The sequence below is a fragment of the Callorhinus ursinus genome, unplaced genomic scaffold (genome assembly GCF_003265705.2).
Source record: "Callorhinus ursinus isolate GAN/ISIS: 27379988/994484 unplaced genomic scaffold, GSC_fseal_2.0 scaffold15, whole genome shotgun sequence".
NCBI classification, from domain to species: Eukaryota; Metazoa; Chordata; class Mammalia; order Carnivora; family Otariidae; genus Callorhinus; species Callorhinus ursinus.
In genome coordinates this window covers 18,494,002-18,510,590 of record NW_027397077.1, presented here as the reverse complement: position 1 = coordinate 18,510,590, position 16,589 = coordinate 18,494,002, and the positions used below count along the sequence as shown (strand labels likewise).

At 41.0% G+C, this 16,589-nt stretch overlaps 1 protein-coding gene across 13 annotated transcripts in view; it reads left to right on the top strand.

Moving 5' to 3' along the window:
• The window catches only part of CADPS (calcium dependent secretion activator), a 472,068-nt gene that overhangs the window by 105,929 nt on the left and 349,550 nt on the right, over positions 1–16,589 (top strand). For all 13 annotated transcript variants that reach the window (XM_073901482.1, XM_025885231.2, XM_025885232.2 and 10 more), the window contains exon 2: positions 7,373–7,486. In XM_073901482.1, the coding sequence (XP_073757583.1) occupies positions 7,373–7,486 (114 nt within the window). The remainder of the gene's footprint in view (positions 1–7,372; positions 7,487–16,589) is intronic.

Sequence of the window (16,589 nt, the reverse complement as noted above, 5' to 3'; positions counted from 1 at the left end):
ACTGCAGGGATGGGCAAAATGGGTGAAGGGGAGTGAAAGGTACAAGCTTCCAGTTATGGAATGAATAAGTTGGGGGAAAATGTACAGCATAGGGAGTATAGTCAATGGTATTGGAATAGTGTTGTATGGTGATAGATGGGAGCTACACTTGGGGTGAGCACAGCATCAGATACTGTGTTGTTGAATCAGTATGTTATACACTTGAAACTAAAATAACATAATATGTGAACTATACTTCAATTTTTTAAAAAAGGAAAAGCATAGCTCATGTTATTAGATTGTAATATACAATACCGACCTTATACGTTAGAGATGGATTTCAGTTATGGGTATAACGGGAACATCTCCTTATACCCAAAACAACTTCCTACTATCTATTGCCTATGCTTAGAATGCTACCATTTTAGATCCATTCTTTTAGGGTAAATATTGCTTCTCCCTCTTTTATAATACGGTTGCTGCTGTGATGGGAGGCATAGTAAGCGATACACACGTTAGTATGAATACTTTCTTCTATGCCTAGAGAAAGCTCCAAGTAGCTATTGGGAAAGCCTTTGGGTGCAAGTAGAAGGAAACACAGTGATTTGAACTAAAAAAAAAAATGACGCATTTTTTCTTGCATCATAAGAAGGGCAGAGATAGGTGTTTACAAACATTTGCTCAACCCCTCAAAAGTGTAAGGGCCAACATCTCTACGATGCTCTTGGCCCAAGGAAAGGGTTATATCAGCAGCAGTTTCCTTTTTATAAGGATTTTATTCAAAAACTTTTCCAGAAGATCCCCAGTAGCTGTCTGCCCCTGTTGCATGTCTACCTATAGCTGGAAGGGAGATGGGAAAAGAGTATTTGGCTTTTCAGCCTCTCAAATGGAAGGAGGACCAAGGAGGAGGGGACGAAGAATACCAGCAGAAATTTCAGAAGAAATTTCAAAAGATTGAATAAACAAAGGGGAAAAAAGCATTGAAGAAGATAAAAGATCAATGAAAGGAAAAAGGCAAAACCACATCATAACAATAATACTTCTTGTCATTGTTTTTATTAATCAAATCCTGATTCTATGCCAGGTACTATGCTATCTGCCTTACATACGTGATCTCACCCGGTCCTCACAAAAGCCCTGTAGGGTAGATAAGATCTCCTATTTACCAAAGAGAAAACCAAAGTTAACTACTTGCCCAAAGACTTGTGTTAAAGCCAGGATTCGGCCTGTGCTCGCCCTGATTTTGGCACTGTCTCTCCCGAGACCAGCCCCTAGGACATGCGGTTTCTCTTCCGGTTATTTCCCAGGTCATGCTTCTCCAGAATGGTCAGTACATTACAAACTGCCTGAAATGCAGTGAGAATTTTCAGGCCCTGCTTAATGAGGTGGACTGAGCCCAGAGTGCTGGACTAGTGCCAGCAGAACGTGCTGCAGCTCTTTCCTCTGAAATAATCACCTTTCATCTTTTCAGGATTTCTGCTCTTGGAACTCATTACTTCAATTCTGAATTCTGATCTGATGCACACGTGGCTTCTATACATATTGAGTGCTTTTAGATGGATTTCTATTTTAGGAGCATTCTCTTTGTAAGTGGCCCATAGAAGCCTGTTGTCTATTTAGAATTGTCCTGTCAGCTACTCGGGACCAATTATTTCAGTGTGTTCATGCAAGGTCACCTTCAGTGTTCAATCCTATCTAGGTCGGTTAACTGTAAACCAGACATAAATCCACAGATTAGTTTTTAGACTGGCTATTTATGTGACCTCCTAAGTGAGATTTTCATTCACTCATAGAGTCCTCAAAAGGATGCTAAGGAATCAAAGATGAATATGTGATCCCTGACTACAGTGTAAGGAAACTGAGAGCTAAGATTGTGCTTTGGTCATTTCCTATCTCCAGAGCCTAACATGGTACCTGGTATACATTAAACACTTGATAAGTTCAAGTTGCATTCATTCAACAAATATTTGGTTAGAGCCCATTATGTGCTAGGCACTAGAAGCACAGCAGTAAACAAGATAGATGTGGGTCTTGTATACATGAAACTTGTGTTCTTATGGGGAGAGAGGTAATGAAAAGCAAGCACAATTTTAAAATAAAGAAATAAGGTCCAAATGTCCCTCAACAGGAAAGTAGATAAATAGTGGTAGAGTCATAAGATGGAATACTTAGCAATGAGGATGAACAAACTATTGATACCCTCAACCACATGGCAGAATCTCATAATGCATGACTGCACTGACATCAAGTTCAAAACCAGGCAAAACTCATCTATGATGGTAGAAGTCAGGCTGGTGGTCAGCTTTGGAGAGGGGCAATGATATGGGGGACATGCCAGGAGCTTCTGGGTTCCAGGTAATGTTCTTTATTTTGATAGGAGAGTTGGTTCTATTAGAAAGTTCACTTTGCAAAGATTTCTCAGGCTCTGTGCTTATGACATGTATTTTTCCATATGCATGTTATAATTCAGCTAAATAAGCATATCTTCAACAAGTTAAATACTGACTGTGATAATGGCTGTAAGGGCATTGCATGGGGCCCAGGTCACTCTGTTAGACATTAGCTCTGGGGAGTACTACTGTAGATAGGGTGGTCAGGGAAGATTTTCCTGTGAGATGCTTAGGTAGGCTGAGCCCTAAGGGTGAGTAGGTGGCAGCCATGGGGAGATCAGGGGAAGAGCATCCCAGGCAGGGGGAATGGCAAATGCAAAGGCTCTAGGGGAAGAAACACTGGGGCACACTTGAGAAAGAGAACAGAGGCCAGTGTGGCTAGAGCAGAGTAAGTGGAGAGCAGAGTGAGACAAAACAAAGCTAACATTAGACAGAGGCTACATCATGCGGGGCCTCAAGGCCATTTAGTTTATGGTCTGCTCTGTATCATTTGACTCTTCTTTTGTGCCAGGCAGTGTGCTAAGATCCTTAGGCACATCCTCCCATGTTCTTTTTATCTTTCCAGCAACGCTGGGAGTAGGTCTTAAAATCCCTATTTTATACATGAAGAACTAAGGCCTGGGGAAATTCGTTGGCCCAAGGTTACCCTTGAAAATGAGTATTGTCACTAGGATTTGAATCCACGTCTCATTGGCCCCAAGGCTGTGTTCTCATCTCCTGACTCCTGACCCTGCCTCTGAGCACTGACATCTAAATAAACTTCTACATGTACCCTTAGGACTGTGAATAAAATCATGAGGAAGTAGCCAGCTCCACCCAGGGAGTTCTGGGAAGGAGCATGTGGGCTGGATTTTGAATACACATCTGGAATTTTCCCACAGGCATGCTTTCTTGAGGGAACAGAATGTGTAAAGCCTCAAAGCTGAGGATTCATCACCATAGCAGCTCCTGTTTACTGGTCCTTCGTGCTGTGCCAGGTTCTGCAGTGAATATTTCACTTATTTCCAGTTAATTTTCACAACAGTCCTGTGAGGTCAGCATTGGCCCTGTTTTACAGATGAAAAACAGAGGTGTAGAGAGGTCAGTCATTTGCCCAGTGAGACACAGTGAGTGGAGTGACTCAGTAGATGCTTTGCTTATTTAATTAGGGGTGAGAAAAATAGTGAACGTGGACTGGCAGATGTTGAAACCCAGACATAAGCATAGCTCTGCCTCTGGAATCTGTGCCCCTAACTCTCCAACTGAGAGCTTGAGGTGTTCGGGGAAGTGGGGGGTGTTTTGTAGGGCTTCTGGATGGATGTTCTCCGAATTTGACCGACATTAATGTTCCTGAGGGCCTTCTCCTTTTAAGCATTTTATAATACTGTTTTTTCCTCTCCATCTAGACTGTGAGGCCCCTGAGGACAATCCCTAATTTCTTTGGACTCCCGGTTGCCTTGTGCCTCTCTCCCTGTAAGATCAAAGGTTGGGTTGCTTTGTTGTCCACTGAAACCTCAGGGCATTGGGTAGGGCCAGGCAGGTAACAGATGCTCTGTAAATGTTCCTTGAAAAACTGAGCACTCTGCTTACTTAACAAAGGTTAGAGTGATAATGGATTTGGCTTGGGTCAGCGATAAATCGTCACCATTCAGATGGTGTGTGCTTACTTTTATTTCAATTACTTGAGATTTAAGGCAAAAGCAAGGTGTGTTGGTGGCCACTCCCTCTCCTGCTCCATTACCTCACCCTGTCCCACCCCCAAAATCATGCAGAGTTGGTATTGACCTAGTGTTGGAAAGAATTCTGAGTGTAAATTCTGTGAGATGCCTTGGTTGGTACTGCGCTGTAAGGATTTGTGACTTAGGCCAGTTGAGGCTGGCCTGCTTCAAAGAAATTTATGTTATGGCGCCATTTTTATGAGAAAATCAACTGGTGCCTAATAATTCAGTTGAAATGTTTTCAAATGCATTCAAATAACTATGATTTTACTGTTTAACTTCAGCAATACCAGTATCTCTGGGTCAGACCAGGAAAGCCTACGTGGCTTAGCAATGGGATCATTCCGTGCTCTAGGCCTGGCTGTCCAATGCAGTAGCACCAGCCACATGTGTCTGTTGGACACTGGCAGGGTGGTGATTCTGAATTGAAATATACTGTGGGTGTAAAATAACACCAGATTTCAAAGATACAGTACAATGTTAAGTGTACTGTTAAGAATGAATGTTAAATGTCTCATTAGTCATTTATGTAATAATTATATGTTGAAATAATATTTTTGACATATTGACTTCAACAAAGTATATTAATATTTATTTCCCTTGTTTCTTTTTACTTTTTAAAATGTGACTTCCAGAAAATGTAAAATTATGCATGTGGCTAACCTTGGACAAGGGTGCTCTAGAACGTGACAAATACCAATCTGATAAAAACCTACCTCTTTTATATCTGCCCCTGACTTCACTAGTCCTACTTTTCCCAAAGTTACAAAATTAGCTAAAGCACCTCACCTCCCATCTCTGTCCATTCTCAGAACTCTACTTTGTTTCCTGATTGAGTCAAAACTCAAGCCAGTCTTCAGTTTCCTATAGTTCTTAACATTATTATCTCCTAGCAGGACTGGTATTGATTCTAATGATGAAAGTACTTTAAATGTATATAGAAACTCATAATTTTTAAAAAGAACCCATATTATGTTATCAAATAGCTATAAGTGTGCCAAGGCCGTAATTAGAATTTTCAACATTTTCCAAGCGAGAAACCTGAGGATGGTATCACATTTCTTTATTTAAACCCAGCCTTATTCCAGAAGGGCTTCTAACCCTCTGGCCAATTCAGAGAATGTAAGGGGCTTTTTCAAGATGACACAATGGTTGATAGAACTGGGACCAGAATGATCTTCTCACTCTTTCTTCTACAACAGTCGTCCTCAGACACAGCATCCCGTGATCAGTTTATAAAGTGTAAGTGTTTATAAATAATAATAAAAAAGCAAAGTTTTTAGCTGACTTTCCTTTTATATAAATTAGAACAGATTAAAGGCTATTCAAAAATAATTTCTCTTGCATACACTGCACTCATTTATTCAACAAGAGCTTATGGAGTGCCTGTCTTACATAAAGCACTAACCTGGCCCTGGGGAAACATCGATGAGCAAATAACAAGAGAGACATATCATCTAACAGATTTAATCATAAGTAACAAGTAGTTAGAAGAAAGGGCTGTGGAATCTACTCCTTAACAACTTTCAAGTATACAATACAGTACTGTTCATTATAGTCACCATGCTGTCCATTAGATCCTCAGAGCTTACATCTTAGAGTTGGAAGTTTGTATGCTTTGTTCAACATCTCCCCATTTCCCCCACCCCTCAGGCCTTGGCAGCTATCATTCTACTCTCTATTTCTATTAGTTCAACATCTTTTAGAATCCACATATAAGTGAGAACATACAGTATTTGTTTTTCTCTAACTTATTTCATTTAGCATAATACCTTTTAGGTCCACCCATGTTGTCACAAATGGCAGGATTTCTTTTTTTTTTTATGGCTGAATAATAATCAAGTGTGTGTGTGTGTGTGTGCGTGCGTGCGTGCGTGTGTATCACCTTTTCTTTATCCACTTATCCATCGATGGTCACTTAGGTTGTTTCCGTGTCTCAGCTATTGTGAATAATGCTGCACTGAACATAGGGGTGGCGCTGTTTCTTTCAGGTAGTGTTTCCCTTTCCTTGAGATACATACCCCGAAGTGGAATTGCTGGATCATATAGTACTTCTAGTTTTAATTTTTTGAGGAAACTCCATACTGTTTTCCCTAGTGGCTGCACCAATTTACATTCCTACCAAGAGTATGGAACAAGGGTTCCACTTTCTCTCTCCATTTGCATTTCCCTGAGAAGTGATGCTGAATATCCTTTCATGGCCTATTGGCCATATGTATGTCTTCTTTGGAAAAATGTCTACTCAAGTCCTCTGCCCATTTTTTATTGGATTTTTTTTTTTTGCTATGATATGAGTTCCTTATATATTTTGGGTATTAACCCCTTATCAGGTAAAAGGTTTACAAATACTTTCTCCCATTCCATAAATTGCCTTCTCATTTTGCTGCTTGTTTCTTTTGCTGTGCAGTAGGTTATTATAGAGATGTAGTCCCACTTGTCGGTTTTTGTTGTTGTGGCTTGAGCTTTTGATGTCGTATCCAAAAATTCATTGCCAAGACCTATGTCAATGAGGTTTTCCCCTGTTTTCCTCTAACAGTTTTACAGTTTGGGGTCTTACATTTAAGTCTTTAATTCACTTAAGTTAATTTTTGTGAGTGGTATAAGATAGGCGTCCAATTTCATTCTATTGCATGTGAATACCCAGTTTTTCCAACATCATTTATAGAGTAGTGTATCCTTTCCCCTTTGAATATCTTGGCGCCCTTGTCAAATAACGTTGCCTGTATATTCATGGGTCTATTTCTGGGTGACTGTTTTTATGCTAATACCATACTGTTTTGATGACTAGAACTTTATAAAGCAGGATATTTCAGACGACCTGAGGGGCCTGTGCAATGATGTGTTAAACAACCATCTCTCACGAAAAAACCAAAAATTAACCAACAAAAACACCTGACTTGTAGCACTTGCCAATTTCCATGGTGTAAATACTCTTATCCTGACTGATACCTAGCTTCCAATAAGATATCACCGAATGTAGAGTTGGGAAGTAGTATATGGTAGCACCCGTTATATATCATTTCTGCCTGACAAATACAATAGATGTTAGTAACTTCAAAAGCACAGGTAATGCTAAAATAATCAGGAAGCAATGAATTTTGAGTATGTGTTACTTTTATTTTCAATATCATTTATTTAACTGTAATTTATACTATTTTTTAGTAAACTCATGAAAATGTAACCATCAGCTCCCACACGCCCAAACAAGTCAGCTCTAGCACACCAATGGGCCTGTCATCTTCCATGGAATCACGATCCTTGTCTGGAACAAGTCTTCACTGTTCCCTCTTCCTCTGTTCCTTACAGATCAGCAAACAGCAGCTGCAGACAGTCAAGGACCGGTTTCAGGCTTTCCTCAATGGGGAAACCCAGATCGTGGCTGATGAAGCCTTCATGAATGCCGTCCAGAGTTACTATGAGGTAAGACTCACCATGCAGAAGAATGTCAAGACTGCTCAAGTCTGAAGCCCAGAATTTCCAGACTACTGTTCAGTGGAAACAGCAGCCTTGGCCTCCTACAGGACCATCCCTCCCAAGTCAAAAGGGTTGATGACTGGTTACAATTTTAAGAAATAACAGCATTTTGTGTGGAGAAAACTAAAATCGAAGCCACTGGTTTACCAACTAAACAAGACATTATATGCAAAACACTCAGCACATTGCCTACTTTATGTATGATTTCTTGTTTAATCTGTACAACAGTCTCATGAGTTAGGCCCTGATATTATTTCCATTTTACCAGTAAAGCAACGGAGGCTCAGAGAGGTTAGGTACTCCAAGTCACACAGCCACAAGCTAAGATTTGAACTGAGTTGGGAGCTTTCCCCTAGCAACTGTACCCTTTGTAAAGGAGGTTAACATCTCCCAAGATGGTGCCTTCACTAGCTTCCTTGTTCTTTCTATTAAAATGGTGCTGTGAGTTCTTTTCTATAAGTTAGAACACCATCCAAAGTATAGTACTCTTCTCGAGAGAAAATCTGTAAGTGAGACAATATATCCTGAATATATATCACAAGTGAATTTTCACCTCTAGACCTCAGAGGTTTATTTATCAGTAAAGTGATTTTGGAATTAGTATATTTAAATTTTATAATTATTCTTCCATAATGTGCACATTGGCTATTGTTTATACATTATCAATGAGGTGGATATGCCATACCTTCTTTTGGGTCATGGTAACCTGATGTGCATATTTTTAAAAATTTATTATATGGTCATTAAAAGACATTTTACTTTATATTAATCTTTTTTTCATGTGAACCAGATATTCTCTGTATTTGGAGTCCTGTGCCCCAAATGTTATACCCATTGTCAAGGCTAGATTAAAACCACTAGAAACCAACCCCCACTCATTGAAAAACTTGTGGCATCCTGCCATATGCAATTCAAAGTAATAACAATAAACTAAAGTAAGTGTAAGGGAATCCAACAAACTCTGATTTTTTTTCCCATAGGATCACTTCACTGATTTTCTTACTTTTTTCCTTTCTGTTTTTAATTATTAGGTAGCAAATTATCTCAAAACAAAAAGATTGGTGCTCCCGCTTCAAAGATGCTCCAAACACATGCTTCTGCGCATTGGGCACTTCAATCCTTGATGGACGCTTTAAAAATGTTAGTTGATTGATTCAGTGAAACTCTCCTTCCCACTTGCTGAAGTACTTGGCTCTTTTCACAGAGAGAGTAGAGCAAGACTGTAATTAGATCTTGTGCAAATACTATTGACTGGTTTGCTAATTAGTGCTTAATAGTAAACAGCCTTTGTCTCTATGATGTTTGCTATGTCCAGCCGCAGACTCATTTTACACATTTTCTCAATGAAATTTCTATTTGGGTTTGTTTTAGAAGTCTGGTTTATTTTTATATTTGTCAAATTTAAGCTTTTTGTTTTCATTTTACAAATAGTATTGATATTGTCAATAAGTGTCAAACTTGTTTATCAGATGTGGTACAATATTTCATTTGAATTTAACGGAAAGTGGAAATGAGATTCAGAACCATGATGATGGTATGGCAATGAATAACTTGAATATATATATATATATTTTAAAGATTTTATTTATTTATTTGAGAGAGAGAGAATGAGAGATAGAGAGCACGAGACGGAAGAGGGTCAGAGGGAGAAGCAGACTCCCTGCTGAGCATGGAGCCCGATGCGGGACTCGATCCCAGGACTCCAGGATCATGACCTGAGCCGAAGGCAGTCGATTAACCATCTGAGCCACCCAGGCACCCTTGAATATATTTAACTGAAGATTTTGTTGAGAAACTGCCAGGGAATGAAATTAATTCTCCCCCTTTTTTCAAGTTCTAAAGCCAGTTCAGACCAGGCAGAACCTCACCAATAATTCTCCATGTTTGGAGTTATTCATCAGTTTATAAATTTGTAGATTGCACATCTTAATTAGAAAGCTCATTTGACTAATGACATAAATTAAAAGAAAGTGCCATTTCTATCTATTAATTAACTTTGAAAATTAATAGTCATCAATGTGCTAATGAGTCTCTGGAAATTACCATTATATCTATAGTGATCCTGATATTTTTTTCTATAGTGGCTAGTTTATTTGAAAGAGCCTCTTTTTAGTTTGGTGAGAATACAGACATTGTGAAATCACTGAGTAGTTAATATTAAGATTTGAGTAACAGGAAATAATGTGTGGTATAAATTATTTACTGTATTCATTAGTAAACTGTAGATTCTTGGGATGCATGTTCCTGGGAAATCTAATCCTCTGAAGCAAAGGTCCCCAATCAAAGGATCAAGATTAACACTTTCCTTGGGAAAGCTCCAAGTTTGTTACTCCTTTTCTCCCTCTCACTTCACTCTTGGGCAGTGGAGAAGCTAGGGTTTCTTTCTCTACCCTCCTCTAGGATCCGATTGCTTCCCTGTCAATATCTGTCTTGGTCAAGACTCTTTGGATTACAAGTGACAGACACCTAGGTCAAACTGGCTTAAGTAAAAAATGAGATTTATTTGCTCAAGCAACTTAAAAGGCCAGGAATAGACCTGGTTTTAGCTGTGGCTGGATTCAGAGACTCCAAAGATGCCAGCAGGATGGGTATCTTTCTCCCCACACCCCAGCTTTGTTCTTCCCTGTGTTGGCTTTATTCTTGGGCTGGTTTTCTGCATGTGGAGGATCCTCGCAACTTCAGGCCATGCCCTATCAGCTTAGCAACCGCAGGAGTGAAGAGAATACCTCTTTGCGGAGAGTCCCAGAAAGAGGCCTCAGGTCACTTGGTTAGGCTGACATGGGTTATGTGTCCCTTCTGGAGTCAATCACAATGGATGGAGGGTGAACTAGACCAGGGGATCATTGCTAGGAGAGATAACACCTCTGGAGGCTGTGAGCAGGTGCAACCACACTAGAACCATCTATAGTGAAAGTACAGTGACTTTTCATTGAGAAATGAGGGTGCTTTTTACCAGAAGGAGGAATGTATGCTTGGCAGGCAAAACCAATGGATATCCTTCTAAATACATGTTCAATCTCTCTCTCTCTCCCTCTCTCTCTCTCTCTCTCTCTCTCTCTCTCTCTCACACACACACACACACACACACACACACACACACACACACATTCCACCCCACCATACCACACCTTCACATTCCAGTTTGCTAATGGTAATGATTTTTTTTAAAGATTTTATTTATTTATTTGACAGAGAGAGACACAGAGAGAGAGGGAACACAAGCAGGGGGAGTGGGAGAGGGAGAAGCAGGCTTCCGGCGGAGCAGGGAGGCTGATGTGAGGCTCAGTCCCAGGACCCTGGGATCATGACCTGAGCTGAAGGCAGACGCTTAACAAATGAGCCACCCAGGTGCCCCGGTAATGATATTTTTTGAAAAACAACTTTTCCTCAAAAAGTTTGGAGAGGACTATACTAGAAAAAGTGGTTTCAGGCATTGGCTTTGTTTTGCCAAAGCAATAATGTTTTTTCAACACCCTAGAGTGGTAAAGAAAGATTTTTTAGAAAAAAGGAGTAGGTAGCTCTGTTCTTTCTCCATCTGTACCCATCCAGCCCATCTGAACCCCACTGGCCAGCATTAGCTTCAAAGCCACTTGGGCCTGGGACTTGAGCTGGGCCAGGGTAAGGGACACCAGTGTTCTCTCTGGCTCTGAGAGCATGAAAGCTTATTTTATCCTTTCCTGGTGGCCCTGATCACCAAAGCCGATCAAGCAGGACAGCAGATTAATCCTTTAATCTCTTGCATCCTGGCTTTGAGGGCTGGGCACTGAAGTGGGTGCTCTGAGATCTGGGAGATCTGACTGAGTGATTCTGTCCCGTTCCCACAGGTGTGGGAGACATCAGAGAGCTCACCCATTTCTATGGGGCCCCCACACCTTCCCTAACTCTCAGTGCCTTTAAGACAAATGTCTAAAACATAAGCCCTCCCATCCTGCATTCTCACCCTCACTCCCCATCTCCCTGCTTTGTTCTGGTTCCTTTGCATGCTGGTCCTGGTGTCAGAGAAAAGAGGTGGATGGAAAAGATTTATAAAACCTCTCACTCGGAGCCTGCCTGGAAGGAAACATGGGGGTTTGGTGGGAAGTGCGGAGGTAGAAAGTGGCAGAAGATGTACACACACCGTTTTAGAATGCTTCTGCTGATGTCTGGGCTTCAGCCAGTGACACTGCTCTGATTGAGTTTGGATTTATTTTGTTCTTAGCTAATCTCTAACAAAGGCCAGGTTGGTTTTTTTCAAACTAACTTTGACTGCTGTTATAAAACAGAATTTTGTATTTGCTAGCAACAAAAACTGATGGACTGGTTGAATTAAGCCCTAATAATAATAATAATAATAGCAACAACAACAGCACAACAACAATAAAAGGTATCAAAGGATATAACCAAACTACAGAAAAAAAAGGGAAACCGAACAGCTTAACCTCAGGAAGTCAGGCGGCAGGATATAGTAGACAACCCATCGCTGGTATGACTCTCCTCCAACCCCATTCCATTCTTGTGCCATCCCACTCTGAATCTGACTAGCTGACCTCAGGTTACAACCCACCATGGCTAAGGAAGGACATACTCCCATGACTGACAGTCCCACTGAGACTGTGCACAGTGGCAAAGACACTCTCAGGCTGAGGCACTGTGATAGAGAAGGGAAGGATCTTTGGCAGGCATAAACTGCAGGCGTCCTCAACACTCGATGACAGTGTATTCAGGCTTTATGATTGACTTTTTTTTTTTAAATCTAATTAAAGTAGAAGTCAGGTCATATCTGGCTATTTCTCTGAAATGAAGCTATGTCTTTTCCAATAAGCAAAACCACTATAACTCCCCAGTGGCCTTAGAACAGATGTCTCCCTAGGAGAAGAGTAACCATCCATGGTAAAGATATTTATTCTCATGGGGAAAGTGGAGCAAGGAAGGGGGCAGCAGAGGTCAGAGTGGTTTAGGAGTGGTTTAGGAGGTTTAGGAGGATGTGTCATGTCTGCAGGAGGTGGGGTTGAATTCTAGCTCTACTGTGCACTGGCTGTGGGACCTCAGCCAAGGCTGAGCCTCGGTTACTTTATCTGTACTAGGACCATCCTGCATAATTGTTGTCAGGATTAAATTACACACACACACACACACACACACACACACACACACAACCTCACCCTAAATCTGGCACCTGGAAAGGGCCATCATAAATATAATAAGTTTAGAGGGGGAGGATGGTGGTCAGTACACATCTGCTGCATAGAAATAATAGGAGAGAGTTGAAAATTAATAGATCAATCCACTCCCTAGTTTCAGGGCCTGGATGTGGGGTAGGGGAGGTACAAGGTCGAGCCTGGGGGCCAGGGTACAGAAATAGGAAATGGATGGAACTGCTTTTGCTGCTAACCTACCACCACCTACTGCTTCTGAAGTCCCAGACCTGCTTCTAAAATTTGCCCCAGGGTCCTTTACTTTTGGTGAAAGGTATCTTTCAGATCCAAAGGTGCATTTTATTTTAGAAACTGACATGCTCCTTGCCTCAGTGAAGGTAAAATTTGTAATTTTTCCATTTGGGAGAGGTGTTTTAAGTGATTATAAAGTAAAACATAACATAAAATTATAAATATGTACGACAGAAATTATAAATTATAAAATTATAAAAATGATGTAGAAAAGAATCTAAAGCAAGTGGTTAGAAAACCACCTGTAATCCCATCACCCTAGACAACCATTAAATGTGGGTATGTATCTTTTCAGGTATCTTTAATGTGTCTATAAAGATAGCTATTTGATTTCCAAATTAAGATTATCAGGAAAATAACTACAAAATATTACTAACCCACTTGTTTCATTTAGCACAGTGGGTTTCAATTTTTTCCCTACCTCTGCACAGTCACACTTAGGACATATTCTCATCAGTTTTATTACCTGTACCGTTCTTAATCCAGCGTCCTGCTCTCATCCCCCAGCTTCACTTTACCTCTACCATTGGAATTATCTGCCTTGACAGTCTATCAGGACATCTTTTGATGCTAATGAGAAAATATTATCTTTTTTCATGGCTGCATGATATTCTATTTAAAAATAACTGCTAACTTTTATTACATTCAGTAGTAAATATAATAGGCACCTTTACAGACACTATGCTCACCAATTTTTTTATTTAAATTCATTTAGCCAACTTGTAGTACATCGTTAGTTTTAGATGTAGTGTTCAAGAATTTATCAGTTGTGTGCAACACCCAGTGCTCATCACATCACGTGCCCTCCTTAAGGCCCATCCACCATTTATCCCATCCCCCCACCTACCTCCCCTCCAGCAACCCTCAGTTTCTTTCCTATAATTAAGAGTCTCTCGTGGTTTTGCTCCCTCTCTGATGACCTCCCATTCAGTTTTCCCTCCCTTACCCTACAGTCCTCTGCCCTGTTTTTTATATTCCACATATGAGTGAAACCGTATAATTGTCTTTCTCTGACTGACCTATTTAGCTCAGCATAATACCCTCCAGTTCCATCCACATTGATGTAAATGGTAAGTATTCATCCTTTCTGATGTCCTAGTAATATTTCATTGTATATATGTATGCCACATCTTCCGTTCATCTGTCAATGGACGTCTCAGCTCTTTCCACAGTTTGGCTATTGTGGACATATGCTATGTCTACTGGGGTGCAGGTGGGGTAGCTCTATTTTTAACTTCCGGAGGAACCTCCGGACTGTTTTCCAGAGTGGCTGCACCAGCTTGCATTCCCACCAACGGTGTAAGAGTTTTCCCCTTTCTCCACATCCTCACCAACATCTGTCGTTTCCTGACTTATTAATTTTAACCATTCTGACTGGTATAAGGTGGTATCTTATTGTGGTTTTGATTTGCATTTCCCTGATGCCAAGTGATGTGGAACATTTTTTCATGTGTCTGTTGGCCATTTGTAATGTCTTTTTTGGAGAAATGCCTGTTCCTGTCTTCTGCCTATTTCTTGACTGGATTATTTGTTTTTTGTGTGCTGAGTTTGATAAGTTCTTTATAGATCTTGGATACTAGCCCTTTATCTGATATGTCATTTGTAAATATCTTCTCCTATTCCATAGGTTGGGAGTTTTAGTTTTGTTGGCTGTTTCCTTTGCTGTGCAAGGACTTTTTATCTTGATGAAGTCCCAATAGTTCATTTTTTGCTTTTGTTTCCCTTGGTTTAGAGACGTGTCTAGCAAGAAGCTACTGCAGCCAAGATCACAGAGGTTGCTGCCTGCGTTCTCCTCTAGGATTCTGAGGGATTCCTGGCTCTCACTTAGGTCTTTCATCCATTTTGAGTTTATCTTTGTGTATGGTGTAAGAAAATGGTCCAGTTTCATTCTTCTACATGTGGCTGTCCAATTTTCCCAGTGCCATTTATATGCTCACCAATTGATATGCATTGTGTCTGAATCCTCATCCAAATCCTACATGGAGGGTTGTTAGGATTCCCATTTGAAAGATGGGGCAGCCAAAGCGCAGGAAGATAAAGTAACTTGCTCAGGTAACAAAGCCAGCTACTGGTAGAGTTGGGACTTGAACTCTGGGCTGTGCGATGTAGCATTCATTAGTAGCAACCAAGTTGTTGTGGGTGTTTTTAAACCTTATTTACTCTAACATCTAGGTATTTTTCTCATTTATGTTGGAAGGACATGCTTTTATAGAGCAGAAAAGGATCAGAAAGTGGGAGCTGGGCCAGCTTTCCCTTGTACCCTGTACAGTCCTTAAGGGCTGATGTTCACGTGTGTTCCTAAAACAACCTTGAGGTTGCTTGGCTCTGGCAATGGGGGGAAGGACTGATGGATGAGGTCAAGTCACTGAATTGACTGCCCTTCACCATTCTGTATTTATTTGTTTATCTTCCATCTCCAATTATGACCTGTCTGGGAAGCTGGCAGAGGAGCAGGAAGGATTTATGGATGTGCCGCATAGAACTGTGCCTGGGGTTGAAGTCTCTTGCAATAGCCGCCAAAAAACAAAACAGGAAACAGAAACACCAGCCACAGCTCCCACTACAAATGGGTTTCCAGGGTGGTTTCAGAGACACCCAAGCACGTCTGTGCTCAGGTGCCGTATTCACTATAGGTTGAGGCTGGCCCAGACCCTTCTAACACTTCCCTTCTGACAGACTACAAAAGCCAAGACAGATGATGTGCCTGGAAAATTGTTTTCTGCTGCCACTTTCCCTCCCCATGGCTGCCTTGCCTCCTGTTGGGCACTTCACCTCTGTTGGCTCCTCAGTCTCCAGCCTCCTTCCTCATGCTCCTGACATTCTACTCATCTCCCCTCATTCTGGGGCCTGGCACTCATATCTTATCTCTAGACAGATGAAGCCCTCTGTTTTTCAAAGTCCTTTCAGTTTGATCCTTGTCAAAGAAGGCTGGCTGAGTTAACCCCATGTGACAGCAAAGAAGAGTGAGGGTTCTAGAAGTTAAGTGACTTGGTCATCCACTAGTATTTGAATAAATATTTATTGAGTGGATACTTTATACAAAGAAGGGTCTACGTGAAACAGACGATGTATGCAGGATCCAGGGGTCACCCAGTCAGTTATGGATGCCAGCTAGGAGCAATGTGCCAGCATCCTCATTTCTTACCCCTATTGTCATGTCCCTTGGAATATCTAGCCTCAGTCCATTGTTTTAAGAAACCAATATATTGTGCTTCCTTATTTTCCCTTCACCTTCTTGCTCCCATCCAGATATAATCTCAATAAGGTCTCTGCTTTGAGACATCTACTTTGTTTGTGTTGTTCATTCACTCATTCTTAACACAGCACCAACTATGTGGCAGGCACTGTCTTAGGCACTCAGAAAAAGGAATGGGAGAAAAAACAGCTACAACTCCTGCCTTCCTGGGACTTACAGTCTAGCTGGAGCTCAGATATTAACCAGACAGTCACAGAGAAAAATGACAGCTATGGAAGGGCTTTCGGGGAAAGGAATATGGTGCAAAGAGCTTATAACAGGGGCCTGCTCCAGGGACACTGGTATGGACAGATGGGAGGAGAGTACAGGTGCTTTGTCGATCAAATATTTTAAATCACTGATGTTCATTAGAGCTGACAACAAATAA